Source organism: Impatiens glandulifera, chromosome 8, assembly GCF_907164915.1.
Source record: "Impatiens glandulifera chromosome 8, dImpGla2.1, whole genome shotgun sequence".
In the NCBI taxonomy this organism is placed as follows: Eukaryota; Viridiplantae; Streptophyta; class Magnoliopsida; order Ericales; family Balsaminaceae; genus Impatiens; species Impatiens glandulifera.
Genome location: NC_061869.1, coordinates 28,380,836 through 28,406,093, shown reverse-complemented (window position 1 = coordinate 28,406,093; position 25,258 = coordinate 28,380,836). Strand labels below are relative to the sequence as shown.

At 28.0% G+C, this 25,258-nt stretch overlaps 1 protein-coding gene across 1 annotated transcript; it reads left to right on the top strand.

Annotated features, from left to right (window-relative positions):
• The first annotated feature begins 374 nt into the window (after window positions 1-374).
• Window positions 375-25,258, top strand: LOC124913240 (replication protein A 70 kDa DNA-binding subunit A-like). Its single transcript, XM_047453836.1, has 9 exons — window positions 375-477; window positions 546-642; window positions 757-890; window positions 954-1,035; window positions 1,132-1,267; window positions 1,328-1,485; window positions 1,583-1,856; window positions 24,656-24,962; window positions 25,122-25,258. The coding sequence occupies exons 1-9, from the start codon at window positions 375-377 to the stop codon at window positions 25,256-25,258; spliced, it is 1,428 nt and encodes a 475-aa protein (XP_047309792.1).

The window sequence follows — 25,258 nt, the reverse complement described above, 5'->3', positions numbered from 1 at the left end:
ATTGGATTGGAATTCTAGATTTGATTACGGATGACAACTACAAACATTTAGTTGCAAGAGTTATGTACATGTGGGATGCAATAAATACTAAAAAAAATAATGAATTACTAAGTGTTGATTTCTTATTAATAGACAAGGAGGTAAGTGTGCTTAATATTTTGTTATATATTAATGTATGTTAGTGCAAACTAACATGTAATTTATAGGGTGCGGTTATTCACGTCAGCATCGATCGTCAATTTGTTCTAAGACATCGAAACTTATTAAAGGAGGGTAACATGTACATATTTCAAAAATTTTGAGTTGTCAAGTCAAACGCTCAGTACAAACCAGTTCCAAACTCTTTGAAAATCTTGTTTAGCTACGGGACAACCATGAAGTCTGTTTCTGAGATTCTAAATATTCCGAGATATAAATTTAATTTTTCTGATTACAAGGAGGTTATTTCTAGAAGTGACAATTGCTCACAACTAACAGGTAGTGTTTTGATTAACTATTGTCTTTCATTTAATTTTTAACTTACATTTTCCTTTTTTATGTTATAGTTATTATAGCTCGTCTTATCAGTTTGGGCTCTAAGACTTTTAGCAAAACTGGATATAACACAGTTGCAAAACGTGGTTTAAACCTTCAATTTTATAGGTTGGTCATTTATAAATCTATAAGTTAAATGAGTTCTTTTGTTTTTTTACTCTATTAAATATTTTAATTTATTAAATATTTTAATTTTTACCTTTTCTATGTGTTATTTTATAGTGGAGAAGATATTAATCTAACTTTATGGGGAAACATAGCCGAAAATTTTGAATTTGTTGAAGGATCTAACAACCAAGATCCTATCGTAATAGTTGTGACCGGCTTACTTGTCAAGTTATACCAAGATATGGATTGTAAAAAAAATATGTTTATGTCTTAATATGTTTGTGTTAACCATTTTTATGTGCTTTCAATAGGTCATCATGTCCTTTCTTCAACAACGGCCACACAAGTTTTTCAAAATCTAATGATTCCAGAGGTGGTGACTATGCGAGAAAGGTTGATATTGTCTTTCTTTAAACAATACTCTTTGTTTAAATATTTGTTGTTTTAATGACTATTATTTTTGTGCCACCTTTACTCAACTAATTGTAGATTTGCTGTCCATCCATCTCAAGTATGTTTGTTGGATGATATTGTTGAAAGTTCGATGTCTTTACAAGATGAGATGATGAAAGATCGACACACAATTGAGGAATTATACAACCTATTGTCAAATGAGGAAAGCAAGGTTGGTAAAATTGGTATTTCAATATTTTTATAGTTATCTTACTGGTTTATTGGTTAACAGGAATGTATACGTACCGTTGAAGCGACAATCAATAATGTATGCAACTACAATGGTTGGTTTTACTACTCTTGTGATGATTGTCGCGGAAAAGTAACGCTCGAGGGCGATGTTTTTTTTTGCAACTCATGTGTTAAAGTTACAAAATATCCTACTCCAAGGTGTTTATTTTTGTCTCTTTGATCATTAACAAACTATATTCATATATTTAATTATATCTATTTTATTTTTTCATTAATTATTTTGTATCTATTTTAGATATAAATTAGAGATTGAGGTTGGTCACGAGTCAGGAGCTGCACTATTTGTGCTTTTTGATAGAGTTGTAAATAAGTTAGTTAATCTAACTGTTTCAGATTTGTTACAATTACATCCGAGTTGTGACAAAGATTTACCATTGCCGTTATCATCAATGTCATCGCGAAAACTTGTGTTCCAAGATAAAATTACTGATTACAACCTCAAGAAAAAATCACACAATTTTACAATTATAAAAGTGTTTGATCCAAGTCAATCACTCATTACTCAACAGGTAAACATATTTTGGATATCTTTATGCTCAACTTTGAAACGTGTTTTATATATTAAATTAAATTTTGTTAAGGGAGGAGCATCAATTTCAGACAAAATTGTTGAAGAGGTACTTTTTCAATTTTTTTGATCAAATAAATTGTTTTTTTAATCTATTTTAATGTCTTATTTAGATATTTGAAACGTTTATATATATTTGATTAAATTTTATAAGAGAGGATCATCAATTTCAAACAAAGCTGTTAAAGAGGTACTTTTTCAATTTTTTGTGATCAAATAAATTGTTTTTTTTATTATCTATTTTAATGTCTTATTTAAGTTTTTGAAATGTGTTTTATATGTTAATTAAATTTTATTAGGGAGGAGCAGCAGACAAAATTGTTGAAGAGATAGGACAAAAAAGACAAAAAAATTTAGTTTTTATTTTTTATTTTACAATTTTTTAATTTCATTTTATGGAAGTTGTTTTTTTTATTAGTATACATTATTAACTATTATTATAATATAGGATATCTTAAATTATACTAGAGTTATACATTTTTTTTTTTTTATGAATGTTTGTTTAATATTGTGTTAACTTAAATTTTTATTTTGCTTTCAATAATTTAAATTAAATCAAGCCTTTTGGTTTGTATTGTATTATTATTATTTTCAGTTTTAATCAATCATTCTTTTTTCTCACATCATGTATATATTTCATAATTAATTTTATATAAATATATTTTTCCTTACATAATTTTTCCACGATTATTTATATATTATTTGTTTATTATTTATTTTTATACAATTTACTTATATTATGAAACAATTAATAATAATTATTTTTTCTATTTTTTTCTCTAATTATATATATATATTATATATTTTCTCTTCATATAAATATATTCTCTTTTATTAAATTAAATATTTTATAAAAAATTCGTTTATATTTTTTCCGTACAACGTAGGGTTTCATACTAGTATAAAATAAAATAAAGTGATCAAATAACTTTGCCATTCAAATTGTGAAGTGGAATCTAGAATTAGAAACGGAATAAAATATATTTAATAGAATATTAAAGCTCACAATTGAGGGAGGAGTGAGGAACCACACAACTTCTTAGTCAGGCAAGAGGTCCATATGCATGTGCAACTGTCCGAATGCTTAACTATGGTAGTTATGCAGAATGATCAACACACCTTACTAATCATGAATCTAATGAACATCATTTCAAGAAATAAAAACATAAAGAATACAAAGAAAGAGGAATATGATATTCCTAAGGATTTAGATCTCCTAAACAAGTGGACAATTCCAAAAGTTGAACCTAGATTGATATATCAACTAGGAACATTTGAAAAAATGGGTTTAAAACAAGTAGTAAAAACTACTGAAGAGTCAGTTTCACTAGATAATAGTGATATGGTAATAAAACTACTATCAGATATGGATATAGCATATTATAAACGATCCTATAAATTTCTATATATAGGACTAGTGCAGGTGGCATTTAAACCTTTAACCTTAGAAGGTTTACCAGAGAGCTTTATGGCAGCCCTAAGAGATGGAAGAAACCTAAATTGGAAACAATCCCTAATGGGAATAATACAGTCCAGTTTAGCTCAAGGACCAGTTTATTTTAACGTTTTTCCAAACTTACAATTATCTTTATCTGACGCAAATATAACTGACTCCCTAACATTAAATGTTAAAACACATGGATATAATTATGCTCCCGGATCGGAAGTAATGTGTGTTTGTTATAGAATATACTATAAACCATTATTCACTTTAAATCCACTTTGTAGAATAATGGACAAACCCAATAATGAAATAATTTTGATACAAACAAATTGTGATAAATCAAACATAACTAGTAGGAGACCAATTAAATGAGAAGAAATATCGTTCCCAGATAACTGGAAAATAGAACAAGCTGTACCTGTAAAACCACAGGTCCAGAATCATAATAATATATTAGATATTTGTCAAAGTGAGGAAGGAAGTGTCGAAGTATGATTTGACACAAACCTAAAGTTATGTCCAATACAAAGACATAGCTCTATCAAATCATATATCTCACCATTAGATTATAAGGTTGAGTATCCTTCTAGGGCATCCACCTCTCAAATAAGGGAATCAACGTTTTCAGAAGATTCAACTCCAATTACAGAAAGATTATATATCAACAGACAAAATATTGTTAGGGAAAATAACACCCAAACTCTAAATGAACCTGAACCGACAATGTCGGAAATGAACTTTTCTATTTAAATGATTAGTACACCCAAAATAGATTTCAATACTGGCTCTACAGCCAGAAAAATAATTTCAAATGAATTCAAAAATCCGGGATATACCCAATTCAGGAAATGGTTTTTTGAATGTTTTCACACCAACAAAATAAAACAATTTGAAAAAGAATTTTATGAGTTCTGTACTGCGAAAAATGCTTTAATTCCTTTTACCTCTTGGTTCATAAGCACCTATGTTAAAAATTATATTTCGGTAATTGAAAGAACTTTCAAATTAGAATCAGGGAAAACCTATCTAGGGACATATCCACCTCAACAACCTTTCCATATTGAAAAGGGAGAAAAAATACTAAATTTCGCGCCATACAAAAATTTAATTGAAAATGATATGCTCCCAATAACATGCAAGCATATCAATAATATGTTTGAACAACAAAACTACACAAGTCTGTTCCTAAATATTCTAGGAGAACAGTTACAATCCATGGAAAATAAAATTGAAAAATTAATAAAATCTTTAAATGAAATCAAACCAGGAACGTCAAAAATAATTCCAAAAGAAAAAGAAGCTTTACCAACTTTCCAACCACCTCCAATTATATCTGATTTCAAACTAAGGCCAATGCAAGAGTTTGAGAAAATTCTTGAAGAAAAATTTAGCAAGCTAAGCATTAAGACCTTAGACAAGGAAAACAGAGATCATATTAATAAAATAGATAAATGGGCTGATAAACCTATACAAAGTAAATTTTACTACAATAGACCAACACCAATGGATGTTTTACATGAAGAATACACAGATACAATTGATATTAGTTATTCAGGAAACAAAATCTATGAATGGAATATTGATGGATATTCAAACAAACAAATTTATAATACAGTACATAGGATGCTAATGTACTCAACAGTTTGTAAAAATAGTAAAAATAGTGATAAAACAATAGCAACAATGATTGTTGCCGGATTCACTAGACAATTAAAGGGCTGGTGGGATAATTATTTTTCCCAAGAAAATAGAGATTTTATTCTTAACACTGTAAAACAAGAAAACAATAGCCTAACTGAACATGCAGTTTATACATTAGCAATTAACATCATTGAATACTTCACGGGAAGGTTCAGTGATAATAGTGATACAATTATAACATTATTACAGAACCTAAGGTGTAAGACACTCTCAGATTTTAGATGGTAAAAAGATACCTTTCTAAGTAGAGTAATGGAACTACCAGAATGTAATAATGTACATTGGAAATCCGAATTTATAGATGGCCTCCCTAGCCTATTTGCTGAAAGGGTTAGAAGAAATCTCAAAAAGAGTCATTCAATGATACCATATGAAAATTATACATATGGTATATTAATAGATACCTGTATATAGGAAGGACTAGCCTTATGTAATGAAATAAGGTTAAACCAACAAATTAAAAGACAGAGTCAAAATGAAAGACAACAATTAGGTTAATTTTGCCAACAATTTGGTATAGATAGTCCTACATCTAAAAAGAGAAAAGGGTGAAATATAATAAATTTCACAAATATAGAAAACCACCCCGAAAATACTCGGACATAAAGAATTAGAGGAGGGAAGAAAAGGTTAAAAACAAGTCAAAAAATTTCAAAAATAGTAAGAAATGCTACAACTGTGAAAAATTGGGACACACCTCAAAATTCTGTTGGGCAAAGAAAAAAATTAATAATCTAGAAATCCCAGAAGACACAAAAAGATTAATAATACAAACTCTACAAAACTCAGAATCTGAAGAATCTGATTCATTTTCAATACCTACTGATTCTGAAATAGATAACCTAGATAATGAAAATATTTCGGAATCAAGCTCGGAAGACTCTGAATGTGAGCCTTGCCGATCAGGATTAAGTTGTCCTAAAAAGGAAACAAATAACCTAGATCAAAATATTGACAAATCAGAATTATATAGAATCATATCTCAGTTTTCAGATATGAAAGTTAATGTTTTAACATCAAATCATGCTTTTGAATTACTAAAAGCCATCAAAGACCCAGAATTAAGAATGCAGATCATAGATCAGTTTAATTCTGAAGAAGGAACTTCATCCTCTAAATATGAAGAGCCAGAAGAAAAGAGATTCAATTATAATAATCATAATAAATCTTACACTATGAGTGAAGTAATGAATCAACTCAGACACAAGATTCAAAACAAAGAAGAGAATACAACACTCACAAATCTTTACAAAGAAATTAATAATTTAAAGGAAGAAATTAAGATATTAAAAAAGAAGAATGTTATACAAGAGTTTAGAATAACTAAGCTTGAGGATAACCATAGAGAAAATAATCAATATAATGACAACAAAGCAGAAATTGAAGAAAATATCTTCTCAGAAAATTTTTTATCCACAATAGAAATGGTTAAATCCCAAAAATGGCACATAAAAATATCTCTCCTAATAGATAATCATTATACAAGATCATTTACTGCTCTTGTTGATAGCGGAGCAGATTTAAATGTTATTCAGGAGGGACTAATCCCTACTAGGTATTTTCATAAAACAAGCCATACCCTGTGGCATGCAGGGGGAGATAAACTCCAAATCCAATATAAGCTTCCAAAAGCTTATATATGTACTGATAATAAATGCATTCCTCAAAGCTTTATACTTGCTAAAGATATATCAAATCAGATCATACTTGGAACCCCATTTTTAAACACAATCTACCATATTAAGATGATTAATAATAAAGGTATTACAGGAACCTTCCAGAAACATGATATTTTTCTAAAATTTATTGTGGAACCGTTTACTAAAATGTTACATAGTATATATGATAATATCAAAGCAAAACAAGATCAAATATATTTTCTAAAGCAAGAAATAAGTCTAATAACAGTAGATGAACAACTAGAAAATCCTAAATTACAAGAAAAAATAGCTCTGCTAAAAGACCAACTTTCAATAGACATTTGTAATGAACATCCTAATGCATTCTGGGATAGAAAGAAACATATAGTTTCACTACCATATGAGGAAGCTTTTAATGAAAAGAATATTCCTACAAAGGCAAGACCTTGCCAAATGAATTCAGAATATCTGGAATTATGCAAAAAAGAGATAGATGCATTATTGCATAAGGGATTAATAAGTCCATCACAATCACCTTGGTCATGTACGGCTTTTTATGTATATAAACATTCAGAAGTCGAAAGAGGCGTGCCAAGGTTAGTAATAAACTATAAACCCTAAACAAAGTATTAAAATGGATTAGGCACCCAATCCCTAATAAAAAGGATCTGTTAGATAGACTGTATGATAGTTTAATATTTTCAAAATTTGACATAAAATCAGGATATTGGCAAATCCAGATTAAGAAATCTGACAGGTATAAAACAGCATTCAATGTCCCTATAGGACATTAGGAATGGAATGTAATGCCATTTGGATTAAAAAATGCTCCATCCGAATTTCAAAAAATTATGAATAATATCTTTAATCCTTATAGCACATTTATAATTGTTTACATTGATGACATATTAGTTTATTCAAAAACAATTGAAACTCATTTCAAACATTTAAATATGTTCAAGACAATAATAACTCAAAATGGACTAGTAATTTCTAAACCAAAAATGGATCTTTTCAAAACAAGAATAAGGTTTTAGGTCATATCATTGAAAAGGGAAATATTACTCCCATTAATAGAAACATAGAATTTGCGGAAAAATTCCCTAATGTGATCACTGATAAAACACAGTTACAAAGATTTCTAGGTAGCTTAAATTATGTGGCTCCATACTATAAAAATATAACAGAAGATACATCAATCTTATATGAAAGACTGAAGAAGAATCCAAAACCATGGTCAAATCATCATACAGAGGCTATTAAAAGAATTAAAAATAAAGTAAAGGTACTTCCTTGTTTAATGATAAGTAACCCGAATTGGGAAAAGGTAATTGAGACTGATGCATCTGACATAGGATTTGGAGGAATACTAACTCAATTAGATCCATAAACAAAACAGGTCTATCTTGTCAGATTCCATTCAGGGAAATGGAACAACTCTCAAAAGAATTATGCGACAGTCGCCAAAGAAATTCTTGCGATAGTCAAATGTGTTTTAAAATTTCAAGATGATTTATATAATAAAAAATTTATTATACGAACAGATTGCAACGCAGCTAAATTCATGTTCCAGAAAGATTTTAAACATGATGTGTCAAAACAAATGTTCGCCAGATAGCAAACTCATTTAGCTCCATTTGATTTTGAAATAACATACAAAAAAGGGATAGATTATAATCTTCCTGATTTCTTGACCCGTGAATTTTTAAATTTACAGGAATGAGCGGTAGGGGTTATGAGTCTTTCTCTAATAGAGGAAGAGGACCCTCCTCTATCAGAGGTAGAGGTCGGGGCAGAGCACCAGAGATCATATCTCAGTATGGTAAACAAAAACTGATAGCAATGGATCTATCCAAAAGTTCGGACAGTCAAAAAGACAATCCAACGTACGCCAGAATACTGGGAGATGAAGAATCAGAATCCAATAATATTGGATTTATAAGAAATGAATATAAAGAAATTATATTTCTCCTAGAAGAGAAGGACCTCAAATGGAGGAATGAGCCATGGACAATAATGCAGAGGTATTTGGATAATACATCCACTCCGTCAAGGACTTACAAGACTCGGATATTTTACGAGCAAATACTTATTCAAAGTGGGTCATGTGAAATATCACATTTCTCTGGGGCAAACAAAGAAATTTATAATTTCAGCAAAATAATAATAAAAAAGACAATTTCGTTGGAAGATTGGGGAATATCCCCAATAAGAGAAAGAGAATTATCGTTTAATAAAACGACAATAATCAAATTTAATTATTGGGATTATTGTGATGCCTTTACTAAGGCACTATATTATGAGAATAATAAATATAAACATTTCTGGTTCATCAAGGTATGTGCAAATGTCTATAGAGGTGATATTCCCCACTGGTTCATAGACTGGTTTTACTGTTTTGGTCCCTGCCCAAAGATTTTACTAGAAGAAATCAAGGTCCTATTTGATAAATGGAGCAATGTATCTCCCCAGCTTCTGCAAAAACAAGAAACTAATTTATATATTGACGGAATAGTTTCTTGTTTCTTTTTTACTGAATTTTCCATTCCATGGATCTGGAGATGGATTCCTGAATTTGGTTATACCAAAACAGGCATTCCCTGTCTGTTTAGGTCATCATTTTATAAATTTTGGGATAAGATGATGAGAGTATATCAGGAAACAAAGGAGCGATTCGGGAAGGAGACAATGGACCTCCTACACCAGCAAATAAGTATGTATGAAGAAAAACGACAAGTAGCGGAAGCACCGCCCCCGTTTGATTATATCTCCAAAAAATTTCGAATGAGGTCAGAGAACTTATCAAAAAATCAGATGATATCTGCATATATTGAAGAAATGAAGAAAGACTTTATGTCTAAATTTGAAGATGATAATAAATCAAACAAATCAGATTCAACTATGGCATCCGATTATCTTCAAGACGCTCAAAGTGATGTCGCCATTGAAGACATTTTCGAAGCAATCAAAGACACCTCGGTTGAAAAAATTTCAAAAAAAGACGTTGGATCATCATCATCTAGCCAGTTCAAAATTTCAAGAGAAACAAGATCCGAAAGATGCGGAAAAAACTTATCCCGGGAATCCTGGGAATCACTGTTCAAGTTTTTAACTTTTATTTAAATGTTTTACTATAAATAGTTGTTTATGTTGGGTTGAAAGGGGAGGCGAAAACGACCCCTGAAATCTGTATTGTACTCTCTCTCTCTATTGTACTCTCTAGCACCATCATCCAGTTGTAATAAATTTGAAGCATCATCAATAAAAGTTTGGAGGACAGTGTATTTATCCTTCATTCCCGGGTACGTTCCAAATCTTACTACGTATTTAATTATTTGCTTTAAATGTCAAGCCTAATAGGCTAATCAAATTAGGTATTGATCATGACCGCTAACTACCCTTCATAAAAATATATATATATATATATATATATATATATATAGGGACGGACCCAAGATTTTAAATTAGGGTGGACTTGAAAATTTAAGGGGTCTTAAAATAACTAGTAAAATACCTTACGTTGTACGGGAAAAAATATAAATGAAGTTTTTATATGATATTTAATTCAATATGCTTATATATAATGAAAGAAAATATTTATATAAAATTAATAATAAAATAATAAATATTTATATTAAAAGAAAATATATATACATATATGAACTTACAATATTTAAATTTTTTATAAACAAACTTATATGAACTAAATATTCTTATATAAATATAAACATGAACTTACACTATTTTAATTTTTTTATTAATTTTATAAGGTTTGTTCTTTTTAATGTTAAAGAATGAAATTTTTTAATGTAAATTTAATAGTGTTCTGCAAAATGTGTTCATAATAATCATTAAGAGATACTAAATCGTTGGAATAAGCTAAATTTAACCTCTTCAACAAAAACGGTGTCACCCTCCTTTATACCAAGTTTAGACAAAGACTTCTATACCAACATGCTTCTAAGATGTGCTGAAATCTTCTTTTTAAATCTATGTAATTGTAATGAAAAGTGATCAGTTATGTTTACATGTTGTGTAGATGAAAGTTAAGATTTTAATTCCATTTAGGTCATCTGGTCCATTAGAGTCATTCCATGTCATCTCCATCTGCAAAATGTGTTTTCATAACTCAATCATTAAGAAAATACAAAATTGTTGGAAGAAGAAAAACCTAAATTTAACCTCTCCAACAAAAACGGTGTCACCTCCTTTACACCAAAATTTAGACAGAGACTTATATACTCCACATACTTCCAATACGTGCTGAAATCTGATACAATTAAAATTATTTCATTACACACTCTTCACAATTAACTACATTATAACTGTCACTTTATTCTCGTCACTATATTTAACCCTAATACCTTTCTCTCTTGTATCAAAATCTTCTTTCTGAATCTATGCAACTGTAATGAAAAGTGGTCAGTTATACAATTATCAATTCAAGTTTAGTAATGAAAAGAGAATCCAACATAAAAAAATAAAGGGTTTATGTTTTGTATCATCATCACAACCAAAAATATGTTTATAGGTTAATTCATAAACACTTTTGCATTATACTTCTGAAAAAACGTTAATAAATTTATGGATACAAAAATATGTATTTGGCTGAGATACAATGAAAATAGAAACCTCTCACTCTAAAAGAGAGTAATATTTGAAAACAAATTTGTATCTAAACATTAATATGATACTTCAAATATTCTAGAGACATTAAGATTAATTTCTTTTAAAAAAAGGTAAGACCTTGATTTATATTGTTTCTCTTTAAGCCAATATGAGTTTATAAGCTGCATATATCACTTCTAAGGTACCATTTCCCGTGACAACACTCATACAAAAACATTTAATACCACATCCTTCAAAATTTCCTTGAATGATTAGATAGTTTCTGGCTTTCAAGGCATGATTAAGCACGGGATGGAGAAAAGCCAAGCTGCGGTTAGAAAGAAAAAGAATCGTCCGCTCTCCTAGTTGATAAATAATTCGGAGCTCTCTACGCAGCTCTTCCCTCTCAGGTCTTTTCGTACTTGTGAACTTGAAGACAGAAGCTTGATTGATTTGCAAACAGCGGGGCTTATAGATAGAAAATGGTTTCAAGTCTTTTTTCCTTAAATGTTTTGAAAGAGCTATGCCTTTTGAAAAGGAGTTTATCTGTCGACTACGAGTGAGGGTCCGAGCGGATTCCAAACCCCCTTCCGAACCGAAACCCATTTTTCATGTGCTTCTGGATGATCCATTTTGTTATAAACTACCAAACATGTTTCTGAATCTATTTAACTGAAATGAAAAGTTGTCAGTTATATAATTATCAATTCATGTTTAGTAATGAAAAGAGAATCTAACATAAAAAATAAAGAGTTTATGCTTTGTATCATCATCACAAACAAAAATATGTTTATAGGTTCATTCATAAACACGTGTGCAATATACTTCTAAAAAATTACTAATAAATTTATAGATACAGAAAGATGTCCTTAGTTGAGATACAATGAAAATTGAGACATCCCACTCTAAAAGAGGGCAATATTTGGAAACAATTTTTTATCTAAACATTAATATAAAATTTTAAATATTCTAGAGATATTAAGATCTCTTTTAAATAAAGGGTAAGAACTTTATTTATATTGTCTTCTCTTTGAGCCAGTATGAGTTCATAAGCTGCAGGTATTGTGGGTACCCTTTCCAGTGGCAGCACTAATACAAAAAACATATAATGTCACGTCCTTTAATATTTTCCTTGAATGATGCCCATTTCTCATATGCTTCTGGAAGATCATTTTATTTATAATCTACCCAACATGGTTTTTCAGAAAGCTCTGGAATAAACAATTATATTTCAAGCCGAACTGAATCATATTCGTATTCTGACTATTCAGATGAACCATCAATAAGTTGTACCTGATTTTCATAATGGTTATAAATAAACAGTAGCATAGTATGATGACATTAATGAATATATAGTTTCATTTTACCAAAACAAAACATCTTTCTGTGTGACTAAGAAATTCATGGATTAAACCAAAACTTTGGTGAGCGCCCTCGAGTAAACCAGGCAAATCTGTGACAACCATTGTTATGTCATAATCGAATTAAACAATGCCTAGAGTTGGAAGTAAAGTGGTGAATTTTTATATAATCTCATAATTAACCCTAGATTCAATTATAAAAAAAGTTTAAAATTGGCTCAAACTTTAAGCAATTATGAAGAATAAAATTTATTTAGACAGCTTTTAGAATCAAAAGTTGAGAAAATGGTGGAAGGTGCACTCTCATCTGAAAACTATATAAAAGTTTTATTTATTAAAGGAGATGAGAAACTAAGAACCTCTCTTTGTCATTTCGTCCCACAACTATCACATCACTCCTCCGATTCTTCTCATCTTTCCTCTTCCTCGTCGTCTTCATCGCCACCGTCGTCTCATCGGGGAAAGAAGACGATGCACTCACCATCTACGATGTCCTGCAACAGAACAATTTTCTAGTAGATCGTCTACCAAAAAGTGTAACAGAATACAAAATCAATCAAAACTCAGAAAAATCAATGTGTACCTTAAGGATACCTGTAGTTACAGTGTTGAATGTTAGCGCCACATCCTCATTGCATCAATCTCATCTTCTCGCACAATTGGCTTCTGCATTACTTCTTTATCTAAAAAATTATGGATTGAATTAAACATTAAAAATAATTGGAGTCCGGCGAAATCTATCAAATAATATAAAGAGAAATAAAATATAAATTAATTATTAAAGTTATAAAAGAAAATAAAAAAATATTAATTAGGAAGAAAAAATTAATATATATATAAACGGAAAGAAAGAGAAATTAGTAGTTATGAAATTAGAGTTAAATTCTTAATTATTATAAGAGAAAATCTGAGAATTATTATTATTATTAGGTATATTATATATATATATATATATATATATATATATATATATATATATATATATATATATATATATAAAAGATAAGAGAGAAAAAAAATTAGGAAAAAAAATTAATATATATAAATTTTAGGTGAGAGAAATGTTATTTGTTTTTAAATATTTAATTTTTAGATAAATTAAAATATATATAATTTTTTTTTATTAAAAAAAATATATAATTTAATTGTGTGAAAATATATAAAAAATATTATATTTATATAAAAATTATTAAATATAAAATTATTAATAAGGTCATATATATTTTATGTAATTTGTGTGAAAAATAATATATTTATATGAGGGAGAAATTAAAATAAAAATAAAATAAGAAAGAGAAATTAATAGTTAGGATAAGAGAAATATATATATATATATATATGAGAGAGAGAAAATAATAAATATATATATAAAAAAATAGATAAAATACACAAATTAATTATGAGAGATAAATTATATATATATACATAATAAATATGATGAGAAAATAAATATATATATTTTAAATATTTTTTTAAAATTAATTTAATAAATATGGAGACTAATAATTAAAAAAAAAACTTTTCATTACTTCTTGAAAGAAACTTAATATATAAATGAAAAAGTGATAAAATAAAAAACAAATTAATTATTAACTATACAAAATAAAAATTAATAGATATTTAATATTAAATATAAAATTATTAATAAGGTAATATATATTTTATGTAATTTGTGTGAAAATAATATATTTTATATGAGAGAGAAAATAAAATAAAAATAAAATAAGAAAGATAAATTAATAATTATGGTAAAAGAAATAAATTAGTATATATATTAATTATTATAATAGAGAATTTGAGAATTATTATTAATAGGCATATACTTGCAGAATAATATGGGAAAAATATAAATAATTTTTTTATAAAATATTTAATTTAATAAAAGAGAATATATTTATATGAAGAGAAAATATATAATATAAATATATAATTAATTATTAATAATTGTTTGATAATATAAGTAAATTTTATGAAAATAAATAAATATGTAAACCAATCAAATTTCTTAAAAAAATATAATAATTATTAATTTATCTCTAATTTTGTAATTACTAATTTCTTTTTTTTATCAAATTTCTTTTTCATAAGACAATATGAAAAAAATATATATATAAATGAAAATAGGAAAAAGTAAAAAAAAAAAATTATTAGAGATATAAACTTAATATTAAGTGTCTCTCCTAAATTTATATATATTATTTTTTTCTTCCTAATTAATATTTTTATATATATAAATTTGGTAACCATAATAATTAATTTATATTTTATTTTCTATTTCATCACATATATATATATATATTATTTTATCATTAATTTTATAATAATACAAAAAAAAATTATATTATTTTACAAATAAAATTTTAAAAAACCAATATTAAAAAGAATTTCTCTCTTCTAACATAATTACCTATACATAATTACTAATTTATTCCTCTTACTATAATTATTAGTTTAACTTTTCTAATTAAATTTTACTTTATTTTATTAATTTTTCTTTCTTAATTATATTTTTTATTATTATATGTCTTATATATATTATTTTTATTCATTAATTATATTTAAACTTATATTTAATATTAAATATTTATTTATATAAATATTTATGATATAATAATAATAATATATATAATAATAATAATAATATATAATGACGTTTAATAGAATTGATTAAATTTACACTAAAATTACAAATTTCTCCTCTTTCATATTAATAATATATATTTTCTAATTAATTTTTTTTTTTATTTTCTTTCTCATCATATATATATATATATATATATATATATATATATATATATATATATTTATATATATTTATATATATTTATTATCTTTCTCATTCTCTATATATATTTCATATATTTTTACACATAATTTTTATATTTTTTTAATAAAATAAAAAATTATAAATACTTTAATTTATTTAAAAATTAATATTAAACTGTTCTCTCTTAAAATCTATATATAACGTGGTCTAAAAAGAGAGTGAAATCGCCTTCGAAATTCATCAGCTCCAATTCGAAATTGGCAACGGTCATATGTTAGATTTAACACAAATGGCCAATACGACCATCATCTAGTTAGCAATGCATCCCTTTAACCGTAAAAGATAAATAGTTTAGGGTTCGTAAGATATATGTTGTTTATTTTTTTGAAAAAGAAAAAGAATAGAAAGTTTATCAAAGGCCGAGGAGAGAGTGAAATTGTCTTTAAAATTCATCCGCTCCAGTTCGAAATCCTCAACGTTAAAGCTGTCATTCAGCGTCTGCGGATCGAAGATCGCTCATCTAATGCATGATAGTGTCTCGCACTTCCAAAATCCTAAGTAAAAAATGAATAAATGAGAAATATTAATATTAAATTGTTCTCTCTCTTAAAATCTTCTCTTAAAATCTATATATATCGTGGTGTAAAGAGGGAGTGAAATCGCCTTCGAAATCCATCAGCTCCAATTCGAAATTGGCAACGGTCATAAGTTAGATTTAACACAAAAGGTCAATGAGACCATCATCCAATTAGCATTGCATCCCTTTACCCGTAAAAGATAAATAGTTTAGGGTTCGTTAGATATATGTTGTTTATTTTTTTGAAAAAGAAAAAGAATAGAAAGCTTACCACAGGTCGAGGAGAGAGTGGAATTGTCTTTAAAATTAATCCAGTTCGAAATCCTCAACGTTGAAGCTGTCATTCAGCGTCTGCGGATCGAAGATCGCTCATCTAGTGCATGATAGTGTCTCGCACGTCCAAAATCCTAAGTAAAAAAAATGAATAAGTGAGAAATAGAAAAGTAAAAAAGGAACATGTGAGAAAAAGAAAAGTTCACAAATATTTATATTATTTTTCTCTTATTTATGTTTAATTCTCATTAATTTATCATTTATTAAATTTAACGTTTTTCTCTTATTTATTTCTAATCTTTCATTTATTAAATTGAACGTTTTTTATATTAAAATAAAATAATAAAAATATTAATTAGGAAAGATAAATTAGTAAAATAAAATAAAAATGAATTAGTAAAAATAAATTAATAATTATGGTAATTATGATAAGAAACAGTTATAAAATGTTAAATAAATATAATAAGCATATGTGAACTGTGGTGAGAGCGTGAATGTGACCCTATATTTATTTTCGTCATAATATATTATATATACAAAAAGAGATAAAATACACAAATTAATTATGAGAGATAAATTATATATATATACATAATAAATATGAGGAGAAAATAAATATATATATTTTAACTATTTTTTAAAAAATTAATTTAATAAATATGGAGACTAATAATTTAAAAAAAGACTTTTCAATTTAATATATTAATAAAAAAGTGATAAAATAAAAAATAAATTAATTATTAACTATACAAAATTAATTAATTATATATATATATACAATGAAGAAAATAAGAACTGAAATTAATTAGAAATATATTATAGATAAATTAGTAATTATGGAAATACAATTCGATAGGAGAGAGAAACAAATATAAAATGAGGAAACTAATAATTATATTAAGGAAGATAAATATATATATATATATATATTATGAAATAAATGTATATATATATATATATGAAGAGAGAGAAAATAATTAATATAATTAAATTATGAAAGAGAAATGACTTGATTTGTGGATGATTGTGGAGAGAGCGTGTTTTTCACCTCCAATATTTTAAATTAAGCGTCATTAGTTATATATAGATAACGATTTTTTTTTTAAAAAAACAAATATATAAAAGTAAATTTTACCATTTTTTAATAATTATATAAAAATAACAACGAATTATATTAATTTTTTTTAGAGATTAAGGGTAATGTTATATTTTTATCGTAAAATTTTTTTTGGAGAGAATAATCTCTTGTAATTATAAAAAAAAATAATGAGATGATGAAAAAGATTAAATATTTACGATAAATGCATTTATTAATCTAATAATGGCCAATAATACATTCATTCAACTACTCACATTTCATGTTTTTGGCATTACATATTGGCTCTTCATATTACAATTTCATTAAAATCACACAAAACAATCATAACACAAAACAATCATATTTGAATTTTGTGTGAATATATATTTATATGAATTAAATTTTATTTAATTTATTTATCAACATTCTCGTCATTTAATCAATTGAATTAGTTTAATTCCAACCATTATTTTGTTAAAGAACCATTTAAAAAAATAAATAAATAAAATAAAGGAAAACATTGGTATAAAATTGATAGGATCATGATTTATAAGAATTTTTCTATATTTTTTTCAATGATAGTGAGAGATCATGTAGGGAAACCTGTTCCTATTTCTTCTTATTTGTATTTGAGATAGCAAATAATAAAAATATTTGCCTAATCACATTAATTTCAATAAAATTTGAGTTTTTGTAGAGTTTGAATGATAATTTAGATTTTTTTTTTAATTCTATCTTAGTCCCTCTATTGTGAAATGAATGATATATTTGAAATATTCTTTCAAAAAAAAATTATCTTCGTCTTAGATAGTTTTTGATTAAATTATTCTATCAAATTCCCTTCTTTACCCTTCAATTTTTTTTTGATTTAAAATAACAAAAATGTAAATGAAAATTTAAACTAAAAAAGTGCAAATTCTAGAAATAAAGTAAAAAAAAAATATTTTCTTCATCCTCACCGTTCTAAATCAAGTTAGGTTTACTAGACAATGATCTCTACTCACCGAAAAAACTCATGTCAAAAGTAAAATAAAATCAAAACTGAGTTGAAGGGATATCTTTAGGTCTTAACTTCCAATAAGAAAAACCGCCAAAAATATATATGTCGATCAAAATTGTCTTCGCAAAGATGACAAGTTCAGGTGTAGTTCTATTTGTGACACTAAATTCGATTCATCCTAAAACGTTCATTCTACCATGTTAGGAATAGAGTGAAAATAACTTACATACATTGTTTTTTTAAAGTTATTTTCATTTCATTGATACATAATATATTAAAATATTGCACAACACAAGATAAAATTTGTCAAAACAGTTAATTTCAAATAAGACAAAAATTGTCATAAGTTATCTCAATACATCTCAATTAAACATAAAACATTCCAAACATTTATAATCATAGATAAATAAGAGCTCAAAAATAAAACAACTATAGAATTATGAACTCACATGAACCTCAAATTGGTACTCTTTTACCAGCATAATTTGTATCACTAAACATTATGTATACATGTATCTTTTCCATTCTCCATTGTCTAGCCAAAGAAAACTACTCTTTAATCATTTGTGAGTTGAACTTATAATTTTCCTAAAGAAATAGTTTTCAAAGATTAATATTTTATAATTTTAGTTTTATACTATCATATGAAATATACTTTAAATGTTTGTGGCTTTATTGTCTTGTTCATAATGAGTGGTAGTTTACATTACATGCAAGATAACATTTGAAAGTGCTCAATTGTGATTTAAACTTCAAATGTATTTGTCTAATGCAACAACATAAAGATAATAATATCTAAAAGAAACTTATAAGCCTTTACTAACTCTAAATTTAATGATCAATACAAAACTATAATAATCCAGTTGTCTCACATTTAAAGTTCTCTCCACATTCCGTTACAACACATTGTTCAACTTTCTCTATATCTGTCAATAGAATTGTAAATGAATTAATATTAGTAAATTATTTAAACATATAGGAATTGATGTAGTCTATAAATGATCACAAAGTTTTCATACCCGGAATTAATTTAGAGCATTGGTCAACGGAACACTTGATGTTGCAACCAAGTGCCCCTTGCATCAAAGATGGTGGGTTGGTAATCATACATTTTGGAATACATAGTGCACCACATATAGCGATTACAGTCGGGATGGGATTAATACACCATATTAAACAATTCTTTAGACAATACTTGAAAGAAATTGTATTTGTCAAATCCCTACATGAAATATGCATCAATATAAGCATAACCACGATTCTATGAATCAATGTCCTTGTCGCCGTCTCTTTCTCGCTTAATCTATTATTGTGAGAATGTCTACTCTATAAGAATGAGTATATGAGTAAGTGTATATATATATAGTGGAATGGATAGACTTTTTCCTTATGAGTACCAAAATACATTTATGAACTCTTGATGTTATATATCTAAAACATTATATATAAGACTGTTTTTTTATTATATAAAAGTTATGTATTATACAAGATACTATTAATATCTCTTCAGGATAAAAGTCAAAAGATTGACTATGGAACAATTCTCTAAAATGTAGAAATTAGGAGCATAAACTTGTTGTATTGAGATGTAAATAATATTTGTCATTCCAAAAATTAATAAGTATGTAATTGAATTGAATAGAAATTACATGAATTAATTTATTGTCATGTGATAATATTAATATTTCACCAACCATGTATATGTATTACATTTAGATTATGCCATCGATGGAATTATATATTTTACATTTTTGTTCAAAGCTCAACTTAGATTCTAGAGTTTAGGTAAGTGAATATGAGCTTATTTAATAAGACTTTTGTTTATGTACCTAATTTAAAACAGAATAAAAATAGTCACAAAATTATTAAATGTTTCTTTGACTAAATTAAATTTTGGAATTTAATCTTATTTGAAATATTGTATGAAATGTTTCTGAATTTGAATTATAGTTTTTGATTAATTATATGTGTATTTTTATTTAGTCTAATCCAAAAGTCATAAAACAAACAAATAAAAAAAAATAAAAAGAAAAGAAAAGTGGAGAATAATAATAGTGAACAAAAAAAGGCTAGGCCCAATTGTCAGACATAGATATGGCTCCTAGCTTTTACCTTTTAATTTTTTCTGCTGGGTCAAATTATTTTGACTATGTGTTGAAATAATTTAACCACTAATATTTTGATAATGAAATAACTTATGAGTTTTGATACAGGTGTATTGAGACAATATGTTATAAGACTTGGATCTAATGAGGGTCATTAGACCGATTTTGACTTGGATATAAGAATTAGACGCAAGTCTAATGAATACACAGAATTAGACGTAAGTCTAATAGAATTAGACGTACAGTCTAACTCATCGGAGTTAGATGTGTAGTCTAATAGATGTAAAGAATTAGAAGCAAGTCTAATGAATACACGGAATTAGACGTAAGTCTAATAGAATTAGACGTACAGTCTAACTCATCGGAGTTAGACGTGTAGTCTAATAAATGTAAAGAATTAGACGCAAGTCTAATGAATACACGGAATTAGAAGTGAGTCTAATAGAATTAGACGTACAGTCTAACTCATCGGAGTTAGACGTGTAGTCTAATAGATATAAAGAATTAGACGCAAGTCTAATGAATACACGGAATTAGACGTAAGTCTAATATATTTGTAATTAGACGGGTAGTCTAATTAATATTCGGAATTAGACGTGCAGTCTAACTTAACAAAGTTAGACGTGCAGTCTAATAGAAAGTGAAAGTTAGACGTTCGTCTAACTCCTTTAGACAAGTCTGTGGTAGAACCGAAATTAGACGTGTAGTCTAACTCAGTGGAGTTAGACGTGCAGTCTAATGGTTATTGAATAATTAGACGTGTGGTCTAATTAATCAAAGTTAGACGTGCGTCTAACTCCTTCAGACAAGTCTGAAGTAGAACCGGAATTAGACGTGCAGTCTAACTCAGTGGAGTTAGACGTGCAGTCTAATGGTTATTGTAATTAGACGCGAGTCTAATTCTATTAGACCAGGCGGTCTAATAGACGTTTTTCTATTAGAAGGATATGACCTATTTCATTAGACTGATTTTCACAATCCGTCTAACTGAAATACGTCTAATGCACAGTTTAAGTAGTACGCTTGAATCTAGCATCTCACCTACCCACGTGCTATAGTTGTACCCTACTTCTACTCCACTTTCTGGTGAAGATTAGTACAGCATCTATACGCATCCAATCAAGGAATGCCACGTAAGAGAATTTTCCTCAAATTACTTGTTTTGCAGGTACATCTCTGATGGAATATTCGGCGCACTACCAGTTCTGTACGACCACGATCCTTGTGCTCAGAACCTGCTGTGTACAATGGAGGCTTTCCAATGGAAGAGTGTCAATTATCATTCTTGAAGTTTCGACCGTTATCTCCTGCTCAGTATTTAACCAATCCTAAGGACAACGGACGAAGCACCGATTACTTGCCAATCTTGCTTACTGAAACTACCGAGAATTCAAGCCTTTGAATATTGTGAAGCTTCTTTCTGATTGTACTGTGTGAATCGAGAGAGAGAGCTAGAATCAAAACACCTTTAGTTGAGTGATATTCTTCATCTTGTAATTGAACAGAAATTGTTCTGTTCAATAGTGAGCTAAGTGTGTGTGCAAACTGTATTTGATTCTAATCATTTTATAGTGAATTCTTCCGGTGGATAGAAGAAGGGATGACGTAGGAGAGTTTCTACGAACATCCATAAACAAACTGCTGTGTTCTTCTTTTCTGTCATCTTTTCATATTTCATCTTGTGTGCTTCAAACCCAAGTAAACAATTCCGCCTTGAATCCGTTTCAAGTGTTTACACAAGTTTGCGTAGAATAGAAAGCGAATTAAATCCCTAACATGATTTCTTTCAAACTGTTTTTCATAAGCCTTCATCCTTAGTCAGACGCCCGTCTCTATCGATAAAGTCGATCCTATCAATTAGTATCATAGCTAGGTTTCTATTCTCAAGCATCAAGAACCCAAAGCATGTCTTGCATCAATGAAATTCCTCTTCTGTCAAAGGACAACTATGATTGTTGGATGATAAGAATGCAAGCTCACTTGGCTGCTATTGACTATGATATGTGGAGTGTCATCACCGATGGCCCCATAAAGATCTCAAAGTCAAGAAGTGAGTGGACCACTGAAGATAAGATGACCAACAACCTGGATAATGTTGCTAAGAACATTCTGTTCCAGTCACACAACATGAATATGTTCTGTGAGATCAAGTAATGTTCCACTACAAAAGAGATATGGGATAAGCTCAACTAAATCCACGATATGAATTCTCAAGCAAAGAAGAACCAGAAAGAATTCATTTGCAGTCAGAACAAGTCCAGATGGGCTGACAGTGATTCGGAGGAGCCTCCTGCCGAAAAAGAGAATGAGGCTGTAACATGTCTGATGGCAGATGACCAATCTAAGGTAAATGATATCTCTGCACCAGAATTTATAAACGAGGAGTTAACTAATGCACTCAATGAAATGTCATTGAGTACAAGAAGTTAGCTGACTCTTTTTATGAAATGAAAGTTAAATATGAATCAACTGTTCTTTCTCCAAACCAAGAATTTGAACCAAACGTTTTTTATGAAAACTTAACAGAGATCTCATCTGAGAATGAGATACTCAAAGAACAGATTTAAACTCTTTCTTCCGAAAACAAAGACTAAACTATATTGTAGTGCATGGATAAGATCAGGAGATGCTGTCAAATATCAGATCAGCATGTTGAAACCTGCTAAATCTAGATCCGGTTTGGGATATAACATCAATGATCCTAATCTGTCATGCAAAAAGTCAAAACCAAATGACAAACTTAAGCCAATAAGTTTTGTCAAAGGAATTATGACTGACATTAAATCTGATCCTATTCATGAAGAAGTTGTTTTCAAAAATAGGACATTTTAACACCAAATTTGATGAACGTGGGACATTTTAACAATATAAGTTCAATTTTTTAACTAACTAATCTATAGATATAACGATGCTTAATTTAAAGTGTCTGGATTGCCGGGTCAAGAGATGTGGTTAATTTGGATATATATGTGAGAGTAAATGGATACTTGTGTCGGATTGTGGGTTGAACCGTCCATAAACTAATATGGTAAAAAATAAAATTAAAAATGCTTTAAGTAAGGTTCAAACTTGCAACCTAACAAAACAAATACAACCCTTTAACCAACTAGGCTAATAACACTTTATATTTCAAATTCAACACTAAATTTTATGAACGCGGGACATTTTAACAATATAAGTTCAACTTTTTAACTAACTAATCTATCTATCTATCTATCTATATATATATATATATAATTATGCTTAGTTTTAAAATTGTCCGGATTTTCGGATCGAGAGCTGTGGTTAATTTGGATATATATGTGAGAGTAATGGATACTTGGGTCGGATTGTGGGTTGAACCGCCCATAAACTAAAATGGTTAAAAATAAAATTAAAAATATTATCATATTTTTACCGTAATATTTTTTTTACGATTTTTTTTATTATTATTCGTGCAAATACTAGTCCAAAATTAATAAAACAAATAAAAAAAATAAAAATAAAAAGAAAAGTGGAGAATAATAATAGTGAAAAAAAAGGCTAGGTCCAATTGTCAGACATAGATATTGCTCCTAACTTATACATTTTAATTATTTTCTTTTATCTTTAACACGATTAAAAAGACATATTAATAAAAAAATAAATTGAAACATTTGGATTGAGGCCAATTTGATATCTTATTAATCGCGATAATACTGTAACAAAGTATGGAGTTTCATTTATTACACATGGTTTAGGTTATTATGATTTATTTTGATTAGCAAGTGGTTTTGATAACTTTATTAAGTTTAATTATTTAAGTTTATCTTAAACACATTATATAATTTAAATTAGGTTAGACATCATAACGGTAACGTTTTGCCTTTAGTATAGAAATTTATAATTTCAGTTACATCACATTTATTCTACAATTATGCTTATTAAGTTAGGTGTTTACGTTTCTTCTTTTCTGAATTTAATAGTTGTAATCCTTATTCATTTACGGTAATTCTTTTATCTTTATCTTTGACAATTAAAAATCTCACTTCATTTGTTTTTTCCACATTTCATTGTTCATCACTTTCTTGCATTATGCACAATAATTGGTATCAAATCAGGTTAGATTCGATCAGATTATCACTATTTGTTTTCTGGAGATAAGATGTCTTCAATGAATCTGAAAATCGAAAAATTCACTGGGTGAAAGAGTTTTGGTCTTTGGCAGATTAAAATGCGAGAATTACTTAAACAACAAGGCGTTTGGGCACCATTGTCGAAGGAAAAGGCGGAGATAGTTGCAGGTCCTGCAAAGGAGTCTACCTCTGGTAAAATCACTACTGAGCTTGAGGCCTTTGAAGAGAAGGCACACTCAACGATTTTACTTTATCTGGCTGATGAAGTGATTACTGAGGTATCAGATGAAGATACCGTAATCGGTCTGTGGTCGAAGTTAGAGGCTTTGTACATGACACAGTCACTAACTAACAAGTTTTTATTGAAGCAACATATGTTCAGTCTTCGTATGCTTAAAGGTAAGTCTCTTCATGAACATCTTGATGAGTTAAACACTATATTACTTGAATTGAGAAATATAGATGTTAAGATTGAAGATGAAGATGCTGCATTAATTCTATTGGTATCTTTACCAAACTCGTTTGAAAATTTTGTTCAATCGTTCGTTGTGGGTAAAGACTCCGTAACTCTAAAGAAAGTTCGGTCAGCACTTCACACTAGAGAACTACGTCATAAGGCGAGCGGTGAAATTGTAGACAGTCAAGAATTTGGGTTGATTGTCACCATAGTCAACTACAAAGGGTCTGGAAAGTAG